At 35.3% G+C, this 26,175-nt stretch overlaps 1 protein-coding gene across 4 annotated transcripts in view; it reads right to left on the bottom strand.

Annotated features, from left to right (window-relative positions):
- The window catches only part of TTC29 (tetratricopeptide repeat domain 29), a 290,318-nt gene that overhangs the window by 73,463 nt on the left and 190,680 nt on the right, over positions 1 to 26,175 (bottom strand). For all 4 annotated transcript variants that reach the window (XM_065061915.1, XM_021284035.2, XM_065061916.1 and 1 more), the window contains 2 exons: positions 11,194 to 11,406; positions 7,308 to 7,393 (listed from right to left, as the gene is read on the bottom strand). In XM_065061915.1, the coding sequence (XP_064917987.1) occupies positions 7,308 to 7,393; positions 11,194 to 11,406 (299 nt within the window). The remainder of the gene's footprint in view (positions 1 to 7,307; positions 7,394 to 11,193; positions 11,407 to 26,175) is intronic.

The following is a 26,175-nucleotide window of genomic DNA, read 5'->3' as shown; positions in this document are numbered from 1 at the left end:
CAAAGTTGTTAAGCATTTGTTTACACCTGAGTATGAGTTGTCCCCTTCAAGCCAATAGGAATAACCGTATTGAAATTTAAACATGTATTTAATAAGTAAATTGCTGCAGCTTGAACTATACCAATTTGAGAAACCAATTTAATTTTAAAAGCCTTACATTATAGAATTTTTTTAAAGCCTGTTCATTTGGACTAAACTTTCCAAAGGAAAACAAAACCTCTCAGGTTATGAATGTATTTGCATTCGATACTGAAATTCTCGAGTTTGTACAGCGTGGGTACAAATGTTTCTTTTCTCAAAACACATAAAAATTCTGACTTCTGTAAGTATATTATCTAACTGAATTAGAAAATTTCTTATACAGTTTTTCAGCCATTTGCTGCAGGTCTGGGTATAATATGCACAGTTTCACTAATGGAAATACTACTGACAGTTCTTAAGATCTTTCATGCTATTGTTTCTCAGATAATATAAGCTACAAAATCAGATGTGCTGTAACTATCTCTTTCGCTCAATTATATACAGCATGTAGGTTCCAAGGTTTAACACACCTAAGATAGAAATCCAATACAGTCTAAAGTACATGAAGTAAATAACCTCCATAACATACGGTTGTGTACTGCTTTGTCTTTTTTGTTCCTAGCCTGTGGGAATGAAATGAGTGGAAAGTTGTATATCAGCAGTTATTTAAAAAAAAAAAAAAAGCATATTTTATTAGCTACTCTAAAAAAAAAAAAGTTTCAATACAGTAAGTAGAAAACGTTTGCCTAAATCACATCTTTTAACTGACAGAATAGGGTTATTAGAAGTATCGAAACCTCAGGCAGTGCAAGCAGACTAATTCTAACCTTATATCCCATAAAACAGACACTGTACAGCTGTGGTCACAACCTGGCTTGTGCTTTGCCTGGGAAAACATAAGGAAGAGTCACCTCTACTAGCCATACCTAGCAGAGTACAGCAAAGATTGTTCCATCCCATCAGCTGTATCAAAAGTAGGACCAGAGTGAAGGCTCCACGGTTGCCAAGAGCTCTGCCCTCCACTCCTTGGCAAAAAATAGATGCAAAGATATTTTTATTGCCTTTCAGAACAGTTTGAGTTTTCATGGCTCAAGATATTAGAGAAAAGCAAATTTCCAGTAAGGAAAAATTTGCTTCAAGTTCAAACATAATATCTAGCAACAATTTCATGGAAATGGTTCAGAATCATACAAAGAATTCTCTTGATATTAGGATACCTATTATTATTATTAATGCAGAAGTGTGTAAATATTCTTATTAATGTTGCACTGCAGCCTCTTCCAGTTCTTTTGAAAACTCATACAGACAGTGTGTGCCCAAGTGTATGTGTGTATAAGGTAACAGTAAAGCTTGTCATTTGGTAATAGATATCTTGAGTCAAAATCTTACAAAAAATAAAGCCTGAATTTTGGGAAACCACATCTGATGTGTTAAATGCCATGACTTGTAAATCCAGGATGTCTAATATATATATATAAGTAAGGCTACATAAAACATATAAATATACAGAAACCCAGCATCTCTCGTGCTGTTCGGGATTTTAAAACAAACACACAAAGCAATGTCCTCCACACATAGCCTCCAAAATTCGGGTTTTAAACTTTTTGTCACGAACTCATATTCAGATTCCTGAGAACTCCAGTGGTCAGACAGTCATTCTGAAAAGGTGTTAGAGCTTTATCTAATGGAGCATGCAGTCAAATCTGCAGCTCACTGCTGTTGTCTCACTCTTTTGGGATGTATGAATGATTAAATCTAAAATTGTACCAGATGAGATGAAAGTCTGACCATTTATGGCACTTTGGTAGCCAGTCTCATGGAACATGAGTCTCCTGAAGAGTAGGGTTGCTGTTGCAAGTTACTAGTGCATTTATTTTCATTGTTGCTATGGGAAAACATGGAAATCTGATAATCTTCTTATTTGCTTGTCATCAAGTAATAGATTTTTTTACATATTTAATATCATTTGTTTCTCTAGCTCTACATTTTTTGTATAACTTGACTACTATAATTCTGCAGCAGCACTGCATTTAAGAGTGTTTTCTTACAAAAGGTATTCTTGTGGTACATTTATTTTGACAAAACTTCAGTTTACTGAGGGGAGTTATTTTGACGCCATTAACCAAGCAAAGTGCCATTTGAACCACAGACTCAAAAGGAAAATGATACCATGTTCCAATGCAATTGTAGTGGATACCATGTCACTAAGGTGCAAATCTGCACTAAACAGAAAAGTAGTAAAGAAAAACAGAGACATTACATCTCAGGGCTATTCAGAACATTTTCCCTGTGTGGTTTTTGTTTGTTTGTTTTCTTTCCAGGTTTTCAAGAAACTCTCTAAGATAGGAGAAGGGCTATCTAAATTAAACCAACAGAAGAAATCCTTCTTTCCCTAAGAGACTGTTAACTTTCATATCCAAATGAAAAGTTAGATCTTTCTTTTACTTTAAGAATTAAGTGCTACATTAACAACAAAACATTAATTAAATGATCAGACATTCACTTCTTTCCTGAAGTTTCAGGTTTTCTTTAAGATTCTCAACACAAATAATTTCAAATTTCTTAATTCTTAATTTGAGTCAGTATATTCTGTCAGGGCAAAGTTCACTACCAGTAGTAATTGTTCTCACACAATTTTGTTTGTACTGTCTTCACCAGCCTAGTAGCAGTGGAACCTTTCAGAAACATCAAACTTAATCAGTTTCTTCAATAAGAAAACCTTTCTCTGCACATAATCCATTGTCAGTGACAAGATCAATTGGATGAACTTACCTTCAAAGATGACTCAGAGTTTTGCCTATTTTTTTAATCCCTCAGATATGAAAAATACAAAATTTCTACATAAATACAGTTTTAAGAACAATTTTTAAATTCCTTTAATAAAAGTGAAGTCTCTAGGAATTATGAGACCTTTTCTTAAACTTGTATGCTAAAATGTTTTTTCAAGCATGTGATGCCACTTGCTCAGGTGACAATGTTACACTTCATTACTATTGGCTAAATATCAGTTGCAGATGAACAAAGGACAACCCAGCTGATTTAAAAGAGGGGGGGTTTGAAATAATTTCCACTGAATAGTATCTTTTGATGTGTTTTGCAAGTCTCCGTTTATGTGTTTCTGTAGCAACAGTAACGAAAGCTTAAACCTAAACCCAGTGGTCTACCCAGATACCATTGTCAGAAAGACATGTTGAAGTTCAGCCTTCCAGTAAAGCACTGCAATAGTGAGCAAATATCAAAAGAATGATGCTGTCTTTCACCATGTTTGGGAGAAAAGATCATAACATTCAGTCTACCTTTTTGAGTTCTTTTACTTGCTAAGATCCTCCTTGGTTGGCCAAATTCATACATACGTATGGTTACAATCTATATAATTAGATATAATAGATATAATTAGATAAAATATACTGTGCACACTAACTTTAGAATATCTGCATCCCAGATACATTTACTTATATTCTTTCTAGATGCATGAGTTGAGAAAAAATTTTCAGCTGTTTTGACATCGACTTTTTTAGACATTAAGTTTATAGTCATAAATCACCTCTGATTACTTTAATAGGGTCATTTTGAATGTGAAGATGTCTTTGTATGTTCATAAATTTTCTTGATAATTTTATGCCTGTGGCTTGTATATTGTAATTCTGACAATTCATGCATGTAGTATTATGTCATAAATTACTACATTTATTTTGGCATGAGTCTCAGTACTCACGAATGCTGCCTCTATTATTTAAATATGTAATGTATCTGAAACACCAAATTGAAAACACAAAATAAAGGAATGCTTAGAAAATATGTAGTGCTCAGAGAAAGGATGAGGACTGGAATTTTCCTGATGATTTGGGATGCAACTCTAACTGAAAGAGAAAAAAAAACATTGAGCCAACTTTAGCTATTCTTGAAAGCCTCATTTAAAAAAAACAAACACCAACCTCCCACATCAAGCAATAGATTACAATACCTTACGCAAGATTTCTAAGGACACCTAAGTGTTTTACTTAATACTTAGCTTGTTGTGCAAGTCTGAAGAAAAACAAATAGACAGCAACTTTTACTTTAAAATTAGCCTAGATGGAGAACTCTCCCTGACAAAATCTATAATGTTTAAGATAAAATAAATCTACAGGATATGAACTATTAATATTTTGTGTCACATATTGTGGAAAAGCCATTATCTTGATTATAAACCAGATGATATGAAAAATATTATGAACATACCCCACTGCTATTGAACATAATTAGTTCTCAGGCTTTTAAACTTGCACACACTTATATTTTTACATCTGAGTAAGTCCACTGAAATCAATCATATATATATCAAATAAAATTAAATCAATTTATACAGATTATAAACGAAATCAAATTATGTTAGATTATACACCAAGTGCCTAGCAAATAAAAAAACCTTCAGCAAAACTAGCCCACTCGATACAAAGTGACTGCATATTTTTTGATATAGTAGGCTGCAGCTTAATCATTCCAACCTTTAATTACTGCATCAGATAATGAATATTTGGAACATATGCTTCTCCACCCTGCTAGAAGACATGAATGAAAGCGAAACAAGTTTATATGCACGCTGCTGTGTGTGCACGCTGGGGGAGGGAGGAGCAGCTAAACAGCAAAAGGAACCGAGCGGCAACAATTGGAGGAAACGGCGTCTGAAACAGCTGCTCCCCTCAGATTCCCCTAGAAGGAGACTGCCCGAGGTGGGCCACAGCACAAAAGGATAAAGGAGATGAAAACTGATGCAAAGCAGGAAAATAACTGCTGAGACCCCTGAGTCTACACCCGAATAGTCCCAAACTGTGTGGCAAGACCTCTTTAGCATGCTACAGAAGCTGGTGATGAACTACATATTACCATGAGGCAAAGTGGCTCCTAGCAGTATTGTCTGCGTGTTATGGGTAATGATAACCAGGAGGCCCCTGGGACCGGGATGCAATGATTTCATCTCCGTAAGCATCTGAGCTCCCCTTGGATACAGAGACCATTAAACTGAGAACAGAAGGGTAAATTTTAGGCAATGATTTCTAATTGGAGGGTGAAGACAACTTGTGTTCAACAGTACTGTCAACCATTGATATTTTACTGCTGTCTGTATTGATCACTGTTAAGGACAAAAGGAAATAAAAAAACTTCCCCTTTTCCTTAGTCCCATAACACAAACTGTATTTTTGGAATGAAAGTACTTCATAGATTTGTTATGTAGCATTATTGGAAATGTCATTATATTAGGAAATGCCACTATATTAGGAAATGCCACTATTAATAACATAATGATTTACACTGCAAAGTATCAGTATTTTCATTACAGTTAAAATAAGATTGCATACTCTTAATATAATGTACCATTTATATTTTGCACTGCAGAGACTTTCCCTTTTAACAACAATGCACATTGCTTTCATTACCTGTCAGGTGTTTTTGTGAGACTAAAACCATTAGGCACAATGTATTATGTATATATTTTAAATTAATAGTAGTACATTACACAAATCAAAGTTTCAGAATCCTCCTTAAAAAATAATAATTCTGCATGTGAAAAAAAGAACTTCCAAATGATTGCTGTAACTTTCTGGCAGGATGCATGGGGGAGCAATGAAGGGAAAGCAGTAGCTATAAAATATAAGCAAAATGGATCCTGAGGAAACAATGCCAGGACATCTGATATTTTTGACACTTTCAAGGGTAGTTTGATACTTTCTATAACATGGAGACTGTGCAGTCTTGTTCCTTACTTAATTTCTCCTGAGATCAAATATGCATGCAGGCTTCTTTATTTAGCACATTGGTTTATCTTACTGTCCTTCATCATCCACACAGCTTATTGTAACTTGCAGAAACTTAACAGATAAGTCGATCAGGCAAGAATACCAGCACATTTGTCAGTTAAAAACCAATGCAGACAAATTTCAGCACAAAAAATTCTAGTCTAATCTGCCAGACTACATTCTGGAAAGAGACCAAATATCCTCTTCTCATTGCTGTTGCAAACATTAGGTATAATTTTATACAATTATATGTAGCTTTTTAATTTCGAAATATTCACACATTCAGCTACAGACTTTGACTGCAACTGATGTGAGAATAGGCTCACACTTCCCAGCTTTGAGTTGATTTATATAGAAGATAGGCCTAGTAACATTGAAGAATTATGCATAAAGGTGGTCAATAACTTTTGGATAAATCATATCACAATTAAAAGCATGTAAGTGTATTTCAAGAGAGAAATCTAGAATGCCTCCTATACTACAGAAGCCAAGCAAGCAATATTGAAACCTATGCTGAATTCACCTTGTGACTCCTATTGGTCTATTTCTAAAAAGAATAAATCACTAAAAAAAACCCCAAACAAACAAAGAAAAAACCCCAAACAACAAAAAACCCCAACAAAACAAAACCAGAAACCACAACAAAAACCCAACCAACAAAAACAAACACAGAATGACATCTATAAAACATGTTCAAAAATATTCTCATTAATAAAATACTGAGTCAGTTAAAGGAACAAACAGAAATATTAATTATCTAGCTGATTAATCACAATAATCACGGACAAAATATTCAAACAACTTCATTTTCCACACAACATTTTGAAGAGGATCATGGAAGTCTTTGACTTATCTGATGACTGGCACAGACAAATCAAGTTGATGCTTATCTTTCCTCTCACACTCATCTATGATGAACTAGAGGAACCTTCCTTCCAAAGTTGCCACATACAGAATTCTCATTGTCTCGCAATTATGATGTATGGGAGGCCCAAGACAGACATGAGAAAGAAGCTTGAATTCAAGTATCAACAGAAGGGATGGCATCAGCACTACAGATTTTCACACCAAAAGCAATTAATATTTCTTCTAAATTCCTGATGTTCTAAAAAGCTCAACATGTGGATTGATACATTTTTAGTTGCTGCTCACAAATATGTCATATCAAACTAGATTGAAAAACTGGTGTTTTATACAAAAACCTAAACAAATAAAAACTGCTTTATCTATGCATGAAAATGAAAGCTAGTCACATATAACCTGAACTGCCAATTTGTATTATTTCTACAGATCTAAGCACAGAAACTTGGACCATATCAGCTCTGAAATTTATTGCAACCATAATTGCTTAAGCCACATGGATCCTTGTCTACGGAACTCGATACAGCTACAAAAGGACCATAAGCCAAGTCTCTCCAAGTCTTTTCCACCCTCCGAAATGCATAGGAATATGCCAAGGAGGCATAGAAAGGCATTGAGAAAGCTACAGCAACTTTAAAATATACTTACTGATAACGCTCTCTCTTGATCTCCAGCAAAATCATATGCTAAACTTAAGCAGTACGCAGCTTCTCCTTCGATCTTCATATCGCCTCCTAAAGAAAAGATTCAAGTTACAGTTACCAGCATAGTCTGAGCAAAATTATATTAGTACGGTCAGTTCTTGCAGGTTCTTAAATAACATACAAATGTTTAAATATTTTAGTGATTTTTTCCTTCTTCTTACTGGTGCCATTTATCTCTATGGATCTGAACTAAGTTCAACAAGAAAGTTCAACAAACTCAGAGAAAATATCTTCCAGTAAGTGATGCAGAGCAATTAATTTAATATGCTGTAATGTTCTCTGTCATTAATTGTTTAATAATAGAGTATCTTCACATTAGAAAATCATAGCAGTCTCTCTATATGTATTCATGTATAGAAGTACCTACAAACCTATAAACACCCTAATATATAAACACAAAATATGTTGATCCCTACACTTTGCTAACATGAATCTTAGTGAAACATCAAGAGGTAACTATCAGTAGACCAGGTTCATAATTCTTATTCTCATGGCTATTTTGCAAGCTACTGCAGGCTAGAATAGCTCAAAAAAGGGATAACTTACACTTGCAAGCAGTAGTTGTACAAAATTCTGCATAGGCCCATTGACATGCACGACACTTTTCCAGGCCAGGTTTTATTTCACTAACACTGATCTAACAAATGCTGCTTGCTGGTCGTTTTTTTATATTTCTCCCTCAACAGAAAATCTTCCATCCAGTACCAAAATTTATATAAAGTAATTACAGAAATGCTTACTGTGCCACACTATATTCAAAAATTTCCCTCCAGAACATGAGTATCCATTAAAAAAAAAAATTTAAATGAAATTATATTGAAAACATTCAAAAATCTAGTCTTTCTGTTGCTCAATATCCATCTGCTTAAATACAATAGTGGAAAAGCGGCCTGAAGCATAACTGCATATCAAGGTATGTTGTAAAATAAACAGATTAAATTTATCTGTTTATTTATGTATTTATTTTGTAAATAGATTTGTAATGAAAAGTGATATTATCTACTTACAATTACCAGCCTAATAAATTCTTTATGTCCAAACACACAGAAGCCTTCATCCAACTCTGAATCTCTCTGAAGGTTATAATTGCCGAGGCCATAGTAATGTTCTGTCCATGACACTTAATACATCACATAAAGTTCTGAAAAGCCTGTAACTCAACAACCTGCTGTTTTTTTCCAATAGTCAATATCCCTTAAAAGGTATAAGGAGGCAGAAGGACACAGAAGTACAATTTCACAGAGGAATAATAATTGAAAAGTTGATGTAGATATAAAAAACCTTCCTTCCTCACTGAAGAACAGTCTGAGAGTCTGAAGTGGCTAATAGCTAATCCTAATTCGTGAAATACAGGAACACGGACAATGGTGCTAAATGACAGAATGGATATTCCAGACAGCGTCCAGAGCCAGTATGGGCCTAACTCAATTGTTAAATATGGGGTCCATAGATAGAGGCTATGGGAACTTGTCTGAAAGGAGCTTCTAAAGCTTAAATTTCAAGAGAACAATGGTGAGTACCCTGACATAGTGATATGTACTGCGTGTCTCAGGAAGCTATGGAAAGTGATCGATTCGAAGTAAGGTCACTGGAACATCTGCCTGGTCAAAGTAAATTTTGGGAAGGCATCAGATCCATTTAGACAATCTCTTTATTCCAAGTAGTTTTCACTAGCGATAAGAAGAAGTTGATAGGAAACCTCACCAGCCACACACACAGTCCTTCTAGTTACTACGGTAAATATGAGTAGCACAGTTTTACTGTATCTATGACTTAAGCAGGTATTATAGACAATAGCCGCAAAAAAAAAAAAAAAAGAAAAAAGCTTGCATTTGACCAATAGATGCAGCTGGAAAAGATGGAGAAGTTTTTGGGTACACATCTTTCTTCAGCTGACGAATTGTATTGGCATTCTCAGTATTTGGGTACATACTCCCAAGAGGAAAGATCTAAATAGGCAACTCACAAAACTGATCTACTAATGCAAATTGCAGATAAAACCAAAATAGGTTATTTAGTGATTAAATTAAAAAGAAAAAAAATTGCCAAACACTATCACACACTATCACAAATTCAACATTTGGAATGGAAAGGATTGAATTCTTGCCCCCAGAGTCCTGTTTGGTTTATTACCCAAAACAACACCATACAAAAGCATTTAGATTTCAAATGTGTTTTGAAATACTACTCTTCATGAGATAGGCAAGATGAGAAATTTTGGTTCTTTAGAATGAATATAATTCAAAGACAATATAATCAAAGACCTAAACAATTTACTGACACTTCTAAAAATAATAAATTGCAAAGTTCACATGGGCTTAGATGACTGAAAGTTTATTCACTTTTTCCAAGAGTATCTGCTGGTCTAATAAAGATACTTCTTTTTAGGAACTTGCCTTTGTTTCACTGAATACATTTTAACATTTTATACTTTTCTATAAATTGCTCTGTTCTACTATCTACATATATAGTTGTATTTTTATTCATGTCAAAACTTATTTTAAAATTTAGAAAATATTTTCATTTTTTTTGCCATTTTTGACAGTTTAATTCTTTCTATCCCAACTACTACTCAAAGACTGGCTAACAGATTAATGTTGGGCATACATTATTAAATTTTAAAAACTAATGTATCTGGTGATAAATATTGAATTAATATTGTATATCACTTCTATGTGCAATTCATATACAAAATATGCCCCTTAACAAATATCACAAAAGGCTCTTGAATTGCTGTGCATGAAAAAAGATGATTATTTGAGACTTTCTATCTCTTCTGAGAAACACTCCAAAAATCATCTAGGATAATCATCTAGGAAAAGCCTGTAGAAGTGGACATCTAACAGCATCTTTTGACAAACGAGCATTATTAAGTTTTCCAAAAAGTCTGGAAAATTATGTATAAAAAATTCAAATGCTATTCTAATTTCCCCCAATTTTAAACCTATCTGCACACAGACAAATCTTCATACAGCTATTATCTAGAGCAGGCGTGTCAAACTCATTTTCACTAGGGGCCACATCAGCCTCATGGTTGCCTTCAAAGGGCCGAATGTAATAGTAGGAGTAGTTACACTTACATAGTCCTAACATTATTTTCGGCCCTTTGAAGGCAATCGCAAGACTGATGTGGCCCCCAGCGAAAATGAGTTTGATACCCCTGATCTAGAACAAGAAGGCAATCAGGAATAATCAGCACAGACTTAAGACAGGGAAGTCACTCCCAGAGATACTAAACACTTGACTGAATGTAGGCCTGGTCCTGGGCAGCCTGGTTCAGCTGACCCTGCCTGGGTTGGACTTGATGATCTCCAGCTCTCCCTTCCTACCTCAGCTGTTCTGCAATTCCGCAGTTTTCTTCAAGTTTCAAAGTACTTATGGGTATTAAGACACAGAGAAGAGATCTTGTTTAATTATGATAGAAAACTGTTTTCTTGCAAGTACTAAATTACTATGCAGAGTGATGATGTAGTGATCCAGCAGATATTGTTGCTGAAATATTGCCAAATCAACAGTGCCTAGCCAATCAAACTCTCAACTTCCATGAGTGACCTCACTTTCTGATTATGGGTTCACTTTTTTATACTATTACTTCCCACAAAGTTGGTTTTTTTAGATATAAAGCTTTCAGGAATATAAGAGAGCCTTTGTTGTCACCAAGAAAGCATTTCTGCTTTAGTGAGATCTGGAGGTGTATTGATAGCATTTGCCTTTGAATTTCATAGGAAATAATCACCCAGTCACACACTTGACAATTTCTACTTTAGCCTTGGAAAAATCATAGCATGCACATCAAATAAAGGAATGTGAAAGTGTTATTTTCCACCTACCTTTTTTGGCTATTTCTAAAGCTTTTCTTAGCATGTTGATGGCCTGTTGGTGTTCTTTATTTTCTAGCATTTTGTCTGCTAGTAATGTATAAATTCTCCAGAGATGCTTACACGCCAGTGAATAGTATGTATGGCCTGTCTCATCCTTCCATGGCAGACCCTCTGTAAGCTGATAAAATGCTTCATAATGTTTAGCAGCTTTCATGACATGACCTGAAAAATGTAATTCATAATTACAATCACTGCAATCAACAGATTTTTTAAAATACATTAGCCTATAATAATTTTCTCATTAGAAAGTAAGTTGCAGCCAATAATTTCACAGATTTCTCAAGCAACTTCAATATATAACTTGCAGATCACTGGAAAACTCTTCCAAACCTCACAGGTACCAGTAATGCTGTAATTTAAACTTATCACATTTTAAATTAGCTTTCCTTTGTAAATTCACAATGTTGGGAGTATGTGATCTCAAGGATGGAAAGTCAGAACTTTCTAGAAAATATATCTATTAGAAATTCATGAATACAGCCTTTGTGGGTCTTATATTTCAAAATCACGCCTATGCATTAATAATCACAATTCAAACTGTTCCTCAAGTTTCTTTTTTCATAATGAAAACATGTGCTGAAAGATTTGAAATGTGGAAAATAGAGGTATCAAAACTGTGGGGGAAAAATATCTTTATTCAAATAAATAGATTAAAGAAAAGAATTACCATGCAAAGTAATTTATTCAACAGTCATTACTAGGCCACCTCTGGTGAGTTTATGTAGTAAATTTACCAGAAAAGCATTAACCACTAATGGATTAATTACTGAGCCTGAAGTAATACACTTTAAGGTCTTCAAATGTAAGTTACTCAAACATCTTAAAGGCAAAAGAAAGTCTGAAGATAAAGTTCAATTCATTTTAACATTCAAGTTCCTCCCTTCCACTATCTTCAGATAGATTTATCTCTGTGTACACATGCAAGCTAGGAGATTTTCACACTTTCTGGATAGCCAAAGTTCAAAGCACTTGAAAGAACAGAAAAGTTTTTCCTCATACACATGGCTACAGAAAAACTGTCGGGAAACAGGTAAGCTAAGACCATTTACATTAAAAAACAACAACAACAAAAGGCATTCTGGTCACATTTTGCAAAGAATGTTCGATAGCAGGGAGAACTCTGAATGTGACTCTTCCTTTCTAAGTTTGTTGTACGTGATGGAGGAATCTTGCCTCATGGATTATCAATATAGCAATTGCTATTTTCATTAAAAGCTGAAGCAAACCATAAACTAAGTTTGTTTACATGTGTTTGCAGTTTACATCTCTTCTGAAACATGATTTATAAGAAACTTACTATTTTCCAGACCATTTTTATGGTGCTGAATTCAAACTACAAAAAAAAAAAAAAAAAAAACAGCAAGGAGAAAAGTTTTCCTCAGTTGTAGGAAACAAAGGGAGAGAAGCTGGGACATGGGCCTTCTTTAAGCATTCTGAGAGAAAACAAGGCTACTTTCCCAAGTCTCCAGTCAACCTAGAGGCAGCAGAACAGCTATGACGGATTCCTCTTCTTTATCTAGTTTTGTCTTTTGCACATGTTACCCTTGTACAATCATGCTTTAAAATTTGCAATACAAAACATCACTCTTATCTTGATTAGATTTAAATTTACGTTCACATTAAGCTTCTCTGATGATTAACATGAGTCCAACTAAATCTGACAAGCACAAGAAACTTCTCTTTCAAAAAGCAATTAATTAAATAAGTTTCACAGACAACTCATTTCAGGGCTCTACAACCTATGTTTGGTTTAAGAGTCCAAGAGGACACAACGAAAAGTGCTGAAGAGTGAAGGGCCAGGTGCCAGGTAAGGCAGCAGACGTTATTCAGTTCCACTCTAGCTAGAGACAGGTACTGGGGAGATGGCCAAAAATGTTGGAAAAAAAAATATCTTACTGCCAGAGTAACTGTCAGACTCTGTAAGCAGACAGGAAAGGATTTACACATTCTTTCAAAAATATTGCATATTAACATCAGACTGAACAAAAAGAAAAACAAAGTGGAATTATCATAACCAGTACAAATTGTCTAAGGATTCACTGACAGTACATCTAATGGAAAACAGAGACATAGACTTGCTAAACCCAGATCAAAACTCTTATCCACTTTAAAGAGGCTTCCAATTTGAATTTGGGTTTCTGCCTATCCAGTCCAGCTAACTTCCTAGGGCAACTCCAACTCAGAAGTCAACAGAATTCCAGTTATCCAAGTTGATAAATGATTGACAGTTAAGTTCAAATGTAATGTTAATAGCTAGACCTAGCATTGTACCCACTTGGATACTCATAAGCACACACAGATTCCTCCTTGGAATTCTCAAAGTTTATTGACTGACTGAATATCCTTTTGAAAGGACATTGCCATACATTTATGTGATCTAGTTTCATCACATGTGTAGTGGATTCTTTAGAGTAACAGAGTTTGATTCATGTGTAACTCAAAAACATTTAGTAAGAATGGGAAATAGCAAAGAAATGAACGGTATCACCTGGATAGGTAATTTGGGACTTGTAATATAATCTCTTAATGGGACACGTTATTCGGGTAAAGAATATGTACATCCTTCAGGACTATTTTTTAGATTGTTAGAACTATCAGGTATCATAATTCTTACCCATGCTTACTTGTTTGCAGTAACCCCTCAAGAAAGTTTCTGTCAGACTAGAAATTGAACTCATATATTCCATGTACCTCATAGTTCTTAAAAGTTGACCTAACCATTAAAGCCACAACCTTACATCCTTTCTCCCAGATCTTGGCAAAACCTCTTTGGAAACAATACATCCATCTCAAGCTTCAAAATACAAAAGAAATACAGTGTTTTCAGGAGTATTCAAATGGAACCAAATGACATTTGGCTTCAGTCAACTATCAAAAAACGCTATGGTGTAAAAAGTAATACAATCTGCCCAGACAAATACCAAAAGAAGATGCTGGGACAACAAACACACACACACAGCATCTGCTGGTTTCCTAAATGAGGGAGTGATGGAATTCCTGTCCTTACATGGCTGCAAATTTGCTTACTGAAGACTCCTTCAAGTAATACTAGCTGTTTGAAGACTCTCAAATTCATGGAAGGTAAAACATTTCAGATTTTGGAATTCATTCCTCCATCAAAATAATCTGAAATCTCTTGTTCTCATTGGCAAAGGGCAGATCAGCCTATTTATTTAACCCATAATGTTAATGTGCACCTCAAATGTTGCAGGAAATATTTTCAGGGGGATGGCAAGTTTACTCACTGTGATGAGTTGTTGCAGTTGGAATTGACCTGTCCAGTGCATTCCAATTTTTAAACACTGAACTACTGCAACTATCAGGTGCAGAGTTAGATGCTGTTGAAAAACCTTAAAAGAAAGTAATAAGCCAATTACAGAACACTCCTGAGAGTAAATCCATTTTTATCTCACCTGAGCAGTGACAAAGTGGAGTTTTAAATGGGTTTTACTATCAACTGAAAGAAAAGAAGGAAAAAAAATTCAAAAGAAAGCAAAATGAGAAGAAAAACAATGGGTAGGAAAATCACTTGGAATAGTTTGTAGAAGTCTATCTTTTATATCTCTAGGAATTCAAAGAGAAAGAAAGTGTCTCTAGGAAATTCATATTTGAGAAAAATCTATTTGCAAGATGTAACACAATGCAGTATAGCTATTTTCAGATAGCAACATCAAGAGCAATTGTGTATTGCTTCTCCCATGGCCATGCAGAAATTAGCTCGGTGTATACTAAATGGAATTTGAGAATCTCTGATATATCTTCCCTGTTTATAAAAGGAATCAAAAACCAGATCTGTAACTCTTACAATATATATACTAGCAGTACTAAAATGTTATAGTTTAATGTAGCTCAGGGCACAACAAAATAAACACTATCAACAATGGTTTAACCTTAAATAAGTGAGCTAAACATCATCACAATGTAATTTTGGGAGTAAAGAATTAGTTTTAAACACCCTTATGAATATAAGACATTACTCTGCCACTAACAGTATCAGATTTTAGAAATTACTCTTATTTTCACAGCAACTGCATATGTATGCAAAGATTTGTGCTACAGCTTTCATTGAGTTGCTTAGAAGTAAAAAAAAAAAAAAATCTATTCATTCAAGCAAAAGAACTGAATGTAATTTTGTAAATGCTGAAGAGAAACGTTTTTACATTATCTAAAACTTCCTTTATAATCCCCCCTTTCTAAAACCCACTCCAAAAGTATACATTTGTTATATCAGAATAGATATCAACCAAAAGGGGTATATATGGTGACTACTATTTTGCCCTTTTTTTTATTATTTAAGTAGAAAGATTGACTAGATATTAACACAAATGGGTTTAAATGTGAAGCTGCCATAAAAGCAGGCACATAAATGTAATTCTCCCAGCCGCTATTTTGATGCACATTTTTGATTCCATGAATATTTTATGAAATGGCCCAAACTAAAGCCATATAACATTCCTGCATTACTGATGCTTGCGCCCGTAAGCTACAAACATTAGAGGCATGATTGAGTGCATTAAAATGAACTCATTCAGCAGTGCATTGATTACTTGAAGGAGGAAAAAAAAAAAGTTACTACAACTTAAGAAAACAGCACACAAATCTGAAGTTTTCAATACTGAAATTAAAGGTAGCAAATTTGAATAATGTGATATTTAATAAACAAAGGCAGAGCAAAGCTATCTAAAGTTGTCTGTATCCAGTCCTGACATTAATTAGATGAGATGTTAATTAGGTCCACAGATTGCTTCCAGTAGCATACAGGCAATTTAAAATGTCATGATCTGCAAAACACAGTGACTGGCCTGTTCTAGCTCCATGGCTCAGCAGTCCTGAGAGCACCTAATGATTTCCTTTGCTATCAGCTCAACATTTACCAATGAAAATAATGCTGCAGAAATAATTGCACAAAAAAGTGACAGGTCTATTTGGTACATTTCTTCAGCAGCACTAGTCTAAGCAGGGAGCACATTTAATTACAAACTGTAAACAGTTGTTGAGGACTTTACAAAATATTCCACTTTAGCTTAAAACGACAACCAAATAGAACAATAAAGCTCTGTGTATATTATAGTGTATTTTAATCTAGAACCAGGGCATCTTTTGTAACCAGTTATTTCACTGTACAACGTGGACATAACATCTTCTTGAAGCAACATTTAAATTTCCATTTAAATTTGAGAAGAAACCTGTTCCCGGTGAGAGTGACAGAGCACTGGAACAGGCTGCCCAGGGAGGTTGTGGAGTCTTCTTCTCTGGAGACATTCAAACCCTGCCTGGACACCTTCCTGTGTAACCTCATCTGGGTGTTCCTGCTCCGGCAGGGGGATTGGACTAGATGATGTTTCGAGGTCCCTTCCAATCCCTAACATTCTGTGATTCTGTGAACAGTTAATGGTGGCAAAAAAAAGAAGAAAAATGTTATTACTATTTTTAAAGATACAGGCTTACATTTCAATGTAACTGCTTAAACTACTTGTATAACTTTTAGTTTTCTCTGCTCCATTACAATAATTATAGTGGCACTATTCACACTGAGACAGTTGAGAATCTGTCACAGTTTCCACTGTGAGCAACTGTCTACAGAGGTTGTTATAAGTCTTTAACAGAGATATGTTGGGAGATGGAACAAAAAGCTCCCAAGGATTGTAAACCAAGGCTCTCATTCACTAAATAGTTGAGCAAGCCTGGTCTCCTGGGGTAAAATGAACTGCACAGAAATCACTGGGATGGATCTCAGATGCAGGAACCTGAGTTTATCAGCCACCTGCAAAAGCAAGACAAAAATTGTGAGAAGAGATTTACAATAAAATTTTGCCACTCCGTAACTCCATGAGATTCTTCGAGAACACAACCAAACATCAGACCATGGTCAAGGTGAGCATTTTTAAGATAAAGGATAAAAAAATATTTTTAATTTACTATACAGGAGCTGATAACATTTTCCAGAAAGGTTCCACAGGGAGTTTTAGCAAAATGACATAGACAGTTCGTAAGAATATTGGTAATGAACATGCTGGCTCCACATGGGGCATTCTGACAATTTCCCCAATTTGACAAGACACCAGTAGATCTCTCCCTAGAGTCCAAGCTGCTCAAGGTTAACTGAAAGTATGCCTGAGAAATCTTGAGGATATGAAGGAGAAGAAGGGAGATAAAAGTTGAGCATCACACAACTTGAGATCTGGCATTGATGGACTGAGACTGCTGTGCAAAGAGATGGTATTTTATGTTCCTTCGTATGGGTCAAGAACTGCTGAGCTAATCCTTGGTATTGCAGTTTAGGGAATGACATTTTATTTCTGCTGATGTTAACCAAGTATCTGTTATCTAAAAACACAACTATAGGAATCCAGTGAGCCTTAGATCATATATAGTCTGGTTCTCTGAAGACCTAAATTACTTTCCTTAAAGCTCAAATACTCAAAATATACTTACCTAGAGGGCAGTGTGCATTGTGGCACCCACAGTAGGACTGCTCACAGTATGCTGTACCTTATCATGAACATATTATGATATTAAAAATGCTCTAAGATGATGTTGCTTAAACGTTTTTTAAGAGACACCTCACAAGCTAGGCATAAGACCAGTTCCCCTGGCTGCTTGCCTGTCTGCTCTCTAATCCCTTCCCCTGATGCTGCCGACACTACTGAACTGCAAAGGCAGGCTTTCCCACAGGCAGCTGAAACAACAGCTGCTTTGGGGATAGTTTACTGTGGACCAGAAAGAGAAAAAAATTGTAACTAGCTGAAGAGCACATTGCCAGGAGAGGAACTGCAGGGAAAAATAAAAATCCTCTAATTCTTACAAGAAAGCATGAAGAGTAAACACAGGAAGAACATGCACTGTTGTAGGGGTGACTGGAACAAATATCCTACTCTGATCTTTTTTCCAGTTACTACACCAGCTACTCTATCCTCAAAATTCTGGGTTACCTCCCAGCCTTGTTAAGTTGCTTCTGCCTCTACATAAAACCTTTCTCAGGTTTTCTCTAAGAGATATACACATATTTTGGAGACTGATTGCAACGACTCAGAGTAACTCTACAAAGGAAATCTGGTGTCAATTATATGATTTCCACCAAAACTATAAGCCCAGAGAGCTCACACACACTTTAAGAGTGATACAAAACACAACATATGGGCATATATGAAAGACAATAATAAGCCAAAGAGTGATTTCACATTAAGTAACTCTGAAAGTTAGAAACATACCTGTAATTACTCTTGTACTATCTGAACTACATTGTAAAACTGATTTTTTTCCTTTGCTTTAGGCTTAACTGTGGAAAGAAAGTTCTTATTTCAGGGATTTTCACAGAAGTTTAGGTCTGAGGTGAAATCTAGAATCTCTGAAGGCTTTGCAACACTGTAATTGCACAAACCGTTGTAGCAGCATTTTGCTGACATGCAAACGACAATAAAAACTATACTCTTACAAGATCAACGCCCAACTTCAGGAAAACCTACAAACAAACAACACAACTAGACAGGTCACATATGAAAATTCCACTGACTTTTCTGTCCTACATACATAGTCAAAGGAACCAACACAGAAATTTTGGTTTACAATTTCAATTTATATTTTTAGGTTAACATATTTCATGAAAGCAATATTTGTCAGATGCTGCCTTCTGATTCGTTTATGTATAAACACTTTTTGATGTATGTCAATTTTAATCAAGATGAGAACATTGCAAACAATGTTGAACACTAGCTGAATGACAACATACCCATTTTAAAGAGAATGGAATTCTTCACAATAACATTCAAACCTTCTTCTTTCATGTTTGCAAAGCATCAAAGTGCTTCCTATCTACAGAGGCTACCTAAAATGCCAAATATATTCAGGAAGCTGACAATGTCAAGGCTCCAGGCCCTGAGTAAGGGCTGGCCCACGCTCGGTGGGATGCTCACACTTCAGGTTTCACAAATACTGCAGTGTTTCCAGGCAGATATCCAAATGCAGAGAGGCGAAGGAGGTGAAAATGCAACGAGGAATAGTGAGCAATGGTACATGCTATGTATGCAATTCTATTTTTCAGGGCTTGGTTTGTGGTGGGGTTTTTTGGTCTTTTTTTGTTTGTTTGTTTTTGTGTGGGGTTTTTTGTTTGGCTGTTTTTTTTTTTTTAGCTCAATAGAGATAAAATACAGAAAATAATACAGAAGCAGGTTAGTTGCACTCTACATTACCTTTTTTTTTTTTTAACTCATGTCAAATGCTTCCCTCAGTTTAAATATTTTTTGGTAGTGATTTATGTATGTGAATGTAGTAACATTTATTCATATTCTACCCCTGTTTCCCTTGCTTTTCACAGCTTTCAGTAACAAATTCAATATCAGATGCAATGCTCCAGCACAGAAGCTGTTCTATTGTGCAAATAACCTACTTCAGAAGGATGCTTTGAGTAGCAAGGTTGGACTAACGACCTACTGAGGTCCCTTCCAACTTGAGTTATCCTATGATCCTCTGAAGAGTAAGATATCTTTCTATTAATCGCTTCATAATGTTTGTTTTACCTATGACTTCTACAGATAATTGATAAGGGCTAAGGACATGCAACCCCATCAACTCTCAGTCCCACTGAGAAGACACCTCTGGAGACAGCAGCTCCCCCAGCAATTACTAAAAGGAAACGCTGCCTCCAGGAAAGCTTATGATGACAACGGCAGGTTCAGCTGCAGTAGTCCAAGACCTTGCAAAGCTTTGAAGCAAAAAAATCTGTTAGTGAGCGGGCAGCTTTGAATGAAGCTTCATCTCAGTACTACTCATTAAGCAGTAAATAATTAAAATGGCCTGGAAAAGACAGGTAAAATACAAGCGGCAATGTCAGTAATAGACATGAAAGAGAAGAGAGGGAAAAAGAATTTAAAAAAGCAAAGAAATAATTCATTTGAAGTTTTAATAAAGTTTCATTTGCAGTCTTGTTTAAAGATATATCAGACTTTAGGGATGTAACCTAATTACATTTTTATTCTAACTTCTATTCAAAGACCTTGGACTTTGAATCTTTAACACAGATCAAACATAGTATAATTTACTCATGGCTATCAATACTTTAGAAAGATCTCTTCATTAAATGCCATATCCTCATGAATGTGCACATAAAGAAAACAGAGGAACATTTGATACCAAAAACACCAAGAAGTAATATGTTTCTTGCAGAAGTGTATATATAAAAAACTCATTTGAGTGCTACGCCTTATATTCAAGCGTACATAAAAAGTTCTTTTCGGAAATATTTTTGAAACTGTATATTTCACAGTTCAATGTAAACAATAGCAACACTTTTTGAGTAATTTTATGAACCATTTGAAAATGAACTTTGCATTCACCAAATACCTAAGAACACAAACTAATTTAAGGGTTTTTTTGCATGTATCATCATACTTTTATAGAAAACAAAAATTACAAAGTTTACAATTAGCATGATTGCATTGCTGTGAAAAGCTTCTCATTACAAAGTAAGAATACAGAGTTGTCCCCAGGTGTTACATCAAAATGGAAAGACTCTCAATTTGAAGAAGTAGGGTAGGAAACCAGTAGTGACAGTGAAAGGATTAAGGAAGCTTTTGGCAAACCTGCTTAGTTTTTCATAGTGTAAAAAATACTATTTACTTCCCTGTGCTTAAAAATAAACCTTGATTTAAATCAACTAATGGAGAAGCATGAAGCAAGTTTTCCATTTTCACAGCGGTTTTTTTTTTCAGAAATGAAAATAAGAGCCCTACAGAATTCTCCCTGAGTGTTCTTATTCAAAAGATCTTCATTGCCAAGCAACACCTTTAAAAGAAAAGAATAAAAATTAATTATATGAAGAATATTTCTGATTAATTCAACGGGTCCTTTTTGTTTTCTTGTTGGATGTTCAGAAGCTTCTTTCAGACTTTCTTAAGAGCATACTAATTTGAATTGAAAACATACCTAATTTCTATAACATCAATTCAATATGGTACATACTGGTTCAGCACCAGTAACAACACTGTAATAATAAGATATCATTTATCTGGGTACTACATTCTGCACTTGCATGAGGATGACCTCAATTATTTAATAAACCGTTTAAATCTCTCCTCCCCAAGAATGTATCTGGATTTATGTCTACTTATGTCTGCCACTGTCTGACAAAGACAAGCATCATGTGTGAAGACCTTACATCCTAGGAATTTGCTGCTTATTCTTTTTAAATTATGCTCTACAATCAAGTTTTCCCCAGCTAACTTACATATTCAGAAAAAACAAACAAACAACACAACATAACTGCTTTGTGAAATCGCGTAAGTGCAGAAGAACAAAGAAGAGTTAGCTTCAGTAAATATGATGAAAATAATTTTAAATGGTCAAACTGAATAAGCAGAATTCCATGTCCCATCATAGAAAGGCATCTTTTTGTCTCTGAAGTTCCCTGATGTAAAGTATCTCCTCCTATACGAACTCAAAATTTAGCAATAGGTCTATGTAGCCAATGATACAGAATTTGGAGACATAGAAGTTTTCAGGTCTGAACTATTCCTACACTCCTTTTTCTGAAGAAGTTGTTTGGAATAATCACAGGTAGGAATAACCTTAAAATCTAGCAATCTAGGATATGCAACCTGGGGCAAAGGGGAGATATGATAAATCAATGATATGTGGTTACTACTGGATATGGTCTGTCATACAGAGAAAATTAAAAGAATCCAATGAAACATGCTATCTGTTTTCTCCAAATGATGAACAGTACAAAAAGACATTTATAGGTTAGTTTCCAAAGGAAACAAGCCTATGTGGTCATCTTGTGAACTTTAACCGAATTTGATAAGTGGTTAGAAGTCTGTAGGACAGTTAGTTCCCACCAGTTTTTTGAAAATTAGTAGCTTGAGGGTAGAGATTGATCCCAATTCCAGACAGAAAGACAGGCACAACTCTGCTGTAAGTATTCCAGAGGGCAGCACGCTGGGCCAGCCAGCAGAACATTCACATACAGCTTTTACTTTGTCACAGCACACATGGAACCTTACTAAGTGCAAGTGCAATAGAAGCATCTAGGAAGTGGTATTGTATAAACACAGAGAATAAAAAGGTCACTCCTGCCTCAAAGGATACACATTCTCTAAATCTCTAGAACTGAGACTCTCCTTTAGATCATTGCCGTATTTTGACTAGCACTCAGGCTTCCTATGAAAAAAAATACATAGGCATTTATATCTTTTAATCCCTTTTCTCTTTTTGGTCTGCACTATGAAAAACACCATTATAAAGAGAAAGGAAATCATGAGATTAATCTTTTATCAAGAAACACAAACTTATCTGGGTATCATTTTAGATCAAAAAGAAGTTGCTTACAAAAAGGAAGCTCTGACACAGACACAAGGATAGACACAACCAAAAAAGCTATTAGCTGGTAATTTGAGTTGCTGCTTTGACTTTTGTTCCTGAAGAGAGAAGTGGGATTGATTTGAGGCTGCCTTCCTCCAGTGTCAGACCTGCACTTGTGAATACAACAGCATGGAGACCTGTAGAGCAGGGGCGTCCAGCTCATTTTCACCTGTATAAATATAACTACTCCTAGACTTACACAGTCCTAAACTTACGTTTGGCCCATTGAAGGCAATCGCGAGGCTGATGTGGCCCCCCGTGAAAATGAGCTGGACACCCCTGCACGGGCTATACACCTTATAGTGGAAAAATAACAGCTTTAAATAGGCAGGTTGGAGAGTTCAAATGCAGCAATACTGTTATGAACAGTTCTGCACTCCCCAGTTAATAAGGAAGAAATTTATTGCTCTTCACGAAACCAGTTGTTTCTGATTTTGCAACCAAATTGTAAAGCAGCACTTTTCATTTCTACATTATACAGCACAATGATGATTTGCTATTTAAGTGGGCTTGGCAGACTTGCAACACAGATAACAATATAAAGTTTTATTAATGTAAAAGGTGTATATGGGCCATCCACCCCACAGGGGAATTTTATTCTGGCTATACTTAGGAATCACCTAGCAAAAGACACTACATGTTACTGTAATTAAAATGTGCACACAGAAAAGCATAAAAAAAAAATTGACATGGAATTTTAACTTTTGCTTTTTAAACCTTTTTAGTACTTCACTTTGTAATATTAACTTTTTTTTCTTTTTAAAATCTGCATATAAATTATTTTTGCCTGAAGGCAAACCAATTGAGGAAATTCTGTTTCAACATGCATATTTACTCTGCACAGATACTCACGAATGTATGCTAAGTTTCTCTTAGTTTATACATTACAGTTTTTCATTGAAAAACACTTGCCATAAACAATTCAAAATACAAAATCAAGAATTTCTTAGCAATGCATTAAATAGGATCTGCTAAGAACAAGAAAATGATCAGTTCACACTTCTTATGTGCAAAGCAAAAAGATGACATTATGAACTTTAAGTTGTTTACCAAATATATCTAGTAATTAATACTTAATCTTCAAAAGCTCAAATAAAATGATCATTAAACTCAACAGGAATTGTTCCACCAACTTCCATAATGTCTTGATAAAAAACTTCAATTTCAACAGCATGGTAAAATGATAGGTAGAATCCTACTCCTCAGTCTTAATCCAGATTGTCAAAGTCTGTAAGAACCCTGTGGGTTTTTTTTCCCACAACAAATTAATTAAATTTATTTACAACTCCCTTGTGTTCAGTAGGCCTTTCATCTAGAAAAAAACTACATCAAATTCTAACATAAAAAATACTGTAGGTTACCCATGATTACTGACAGAACAGTTACACCTTTCTCATATATTAGTCCCTTTTATTAATATTTTTGGGGTGAACGCAGAGGGATTAGAAGTTCTCAGCTCTGGCATAACATTGCTCTGACTGAAAAGCAACAGGAGCATAACATTACTTATAATCAAGGCAGAACAGGATTAAGACTGAACACTTCAAACCCATTCATTAATTTTCAGAATGCAATATATATTTTAACTGTCTAGACTTACTTTAGAAAGGGCTAAGGAGACCCTGATCTAGAACTCTTTAAGGCTTGCAACTTAAAAAAAACATACAAAGCAAGACAAAAATCAGGGGTTATGGGTTAGCTGTTTGTTATAGGAATCAGTACCGAGATATCTAACATCGCTATTTGCTTTGCATGTTGTACCTTTCTCTCAGTAGTCCTGCTTGTCTGTAGTCTTTCTGGTCTGTAAGCATGTCAGAAAAAGTATTGCTTCCACTTTTGTTGATCCTTCTGTGCTAGCAGAATATAAATCTGACCGCTAATTTTAAATCACCAGTACAATGAGATTAATGGTATAATTTTCACCCATCTCACTCCTCTCATACCAAGGAATATGCAGTTTCTGGCATGGCACTGATTTACAACTGGAATTCATTGTGGAAGTTTTATTCAGAAATGCTTTCAAGCACAGCAACCAACAGGTATGGAAAGGTACAACTATCCTAGCAAACTCCCTTAGCCTTCAAAACAGCGTGACTGCTGGCAAACTGCCCATTAAGAAAAGTCCCTGAAACACTCCTAATTACCAAACTGTGCCTATGAATAACTGCAGAGCAGGGAGTTCATGTTAGCACAAGCTAAAAGCACGTGCAGGACTATTAACACCACTTTAGCACTAGCCTGTGCTCCAGTGCTCATAGACACCCCTACACATGGCTTAATTTACTTATGCAGGAGAGCAAACATGGCCTGTGAACGTCGATGTTGCTGCTATTGTCTGAAAGGTACACATTCAGATCCTGGCATCATTCCAGAGTGAGAGCATAGAGATTTACAGTAAGACTGTAGTGATGATGTTTTCATTGCTTCCTCCAGAATTCTTGCCATCACAGATCCAGCTTCCTTGTCCCACAGATAACGTAGCACTAACCTGTCTGTTTGTAAGGCTGTGCCTTAAGGAAACAAGAGTCATGCATCTGTATTAGAAAAACACCATCAGATACGTTAATCGGTCGTCTCTAAGCCTCTCTCACAAATGCAGAATTGCTTGACATTAAGATTGAAACGTTGGTATCTGAAGTACTGGCTTTAAAGCACTGGCTAAGTTTGAGTGTGTGTACACATCTATAAGCATATATATGCATATATAGATGAGTACGTGCACATACATGTATGTAGGTTCGCATCTATATACACACATTTATATAAACACCTGTATTACTTACAATGGCCTTGATGGTTGCTTTTAGAACAAGCACACTTTCAGATATCTGCTTTTGTTATGCTTTTTGATAATACAGAAATATATTTAATTTTGTTATAATGTATTTGAAGCAAAGAGCTCCTACCAGTACAAATTCCATGTTTCCCCTGGGCTGCCTTTGTTACTGATTAAGTTATTAGAAACTCTGGGATGCATATATTTAAGTTCTACATAATTTCATTTATATTAGATGTTAATTGTTTAATATGAAACAGAAAGCACTGTAACAATGAGCACTGGCAGTGTAAGAACCTATACAAACTAGAACCAACCATTATGTTTATCAATACACTCAGCCCGTGTTTCTTCTGCAAGACACAACAGTGTAAACCTGAAGCTCACAATTAACTTCAGCAGAGTTTACATGAATATATCACAGACTAAAATAACTTTCTTATTCTCTGATATGCAGAAAAATACACACATTGAAAATGACTGATATTACTTCTAAAAACACATTCAAAGCACAAGAACAAAAATATTTAAAAAATTATGTTTCCTGAGATTCCGCCACAAAGCCTGTGCTTAGTTGGATGACAATTAATGCTGGACTTAATGTGGAAAAAAAAAAAAGAAAATATGACATTGCTTTTTCAATGTGTTTAAAGCACTACTGGCGTATTTAACAGCTATATGGGAAAACAACTAGTAACCAAATTAATAATACAACTTATTATCAACCCCCTGAGCAAAGACAAAGTATGGAGCATGCACAGCTGACTGAAAAGGATCATAACCTGAACACTCCTGCAATA

The sequence above is a fragment of the Columba livia genome, chromosome 4 (assembly GCF_036013475.1).
Source record: "Columba livia isolate bColLiv1 breed racing homer chromosome 4, bColLiv1.pat.W.v2, whole genome shotgun sequence".
In the NCBI taxonomy this organism is placed as follows: Eukaryota; Metazoa; Chordata; class Aves; order Columbiformes; family Columbidae; genus Columba; species Columba livia.
Note: the sequence above shows the minus strand (reverse complement) of the source record. Positions and strands in the feature narration are given on the sequence as shown.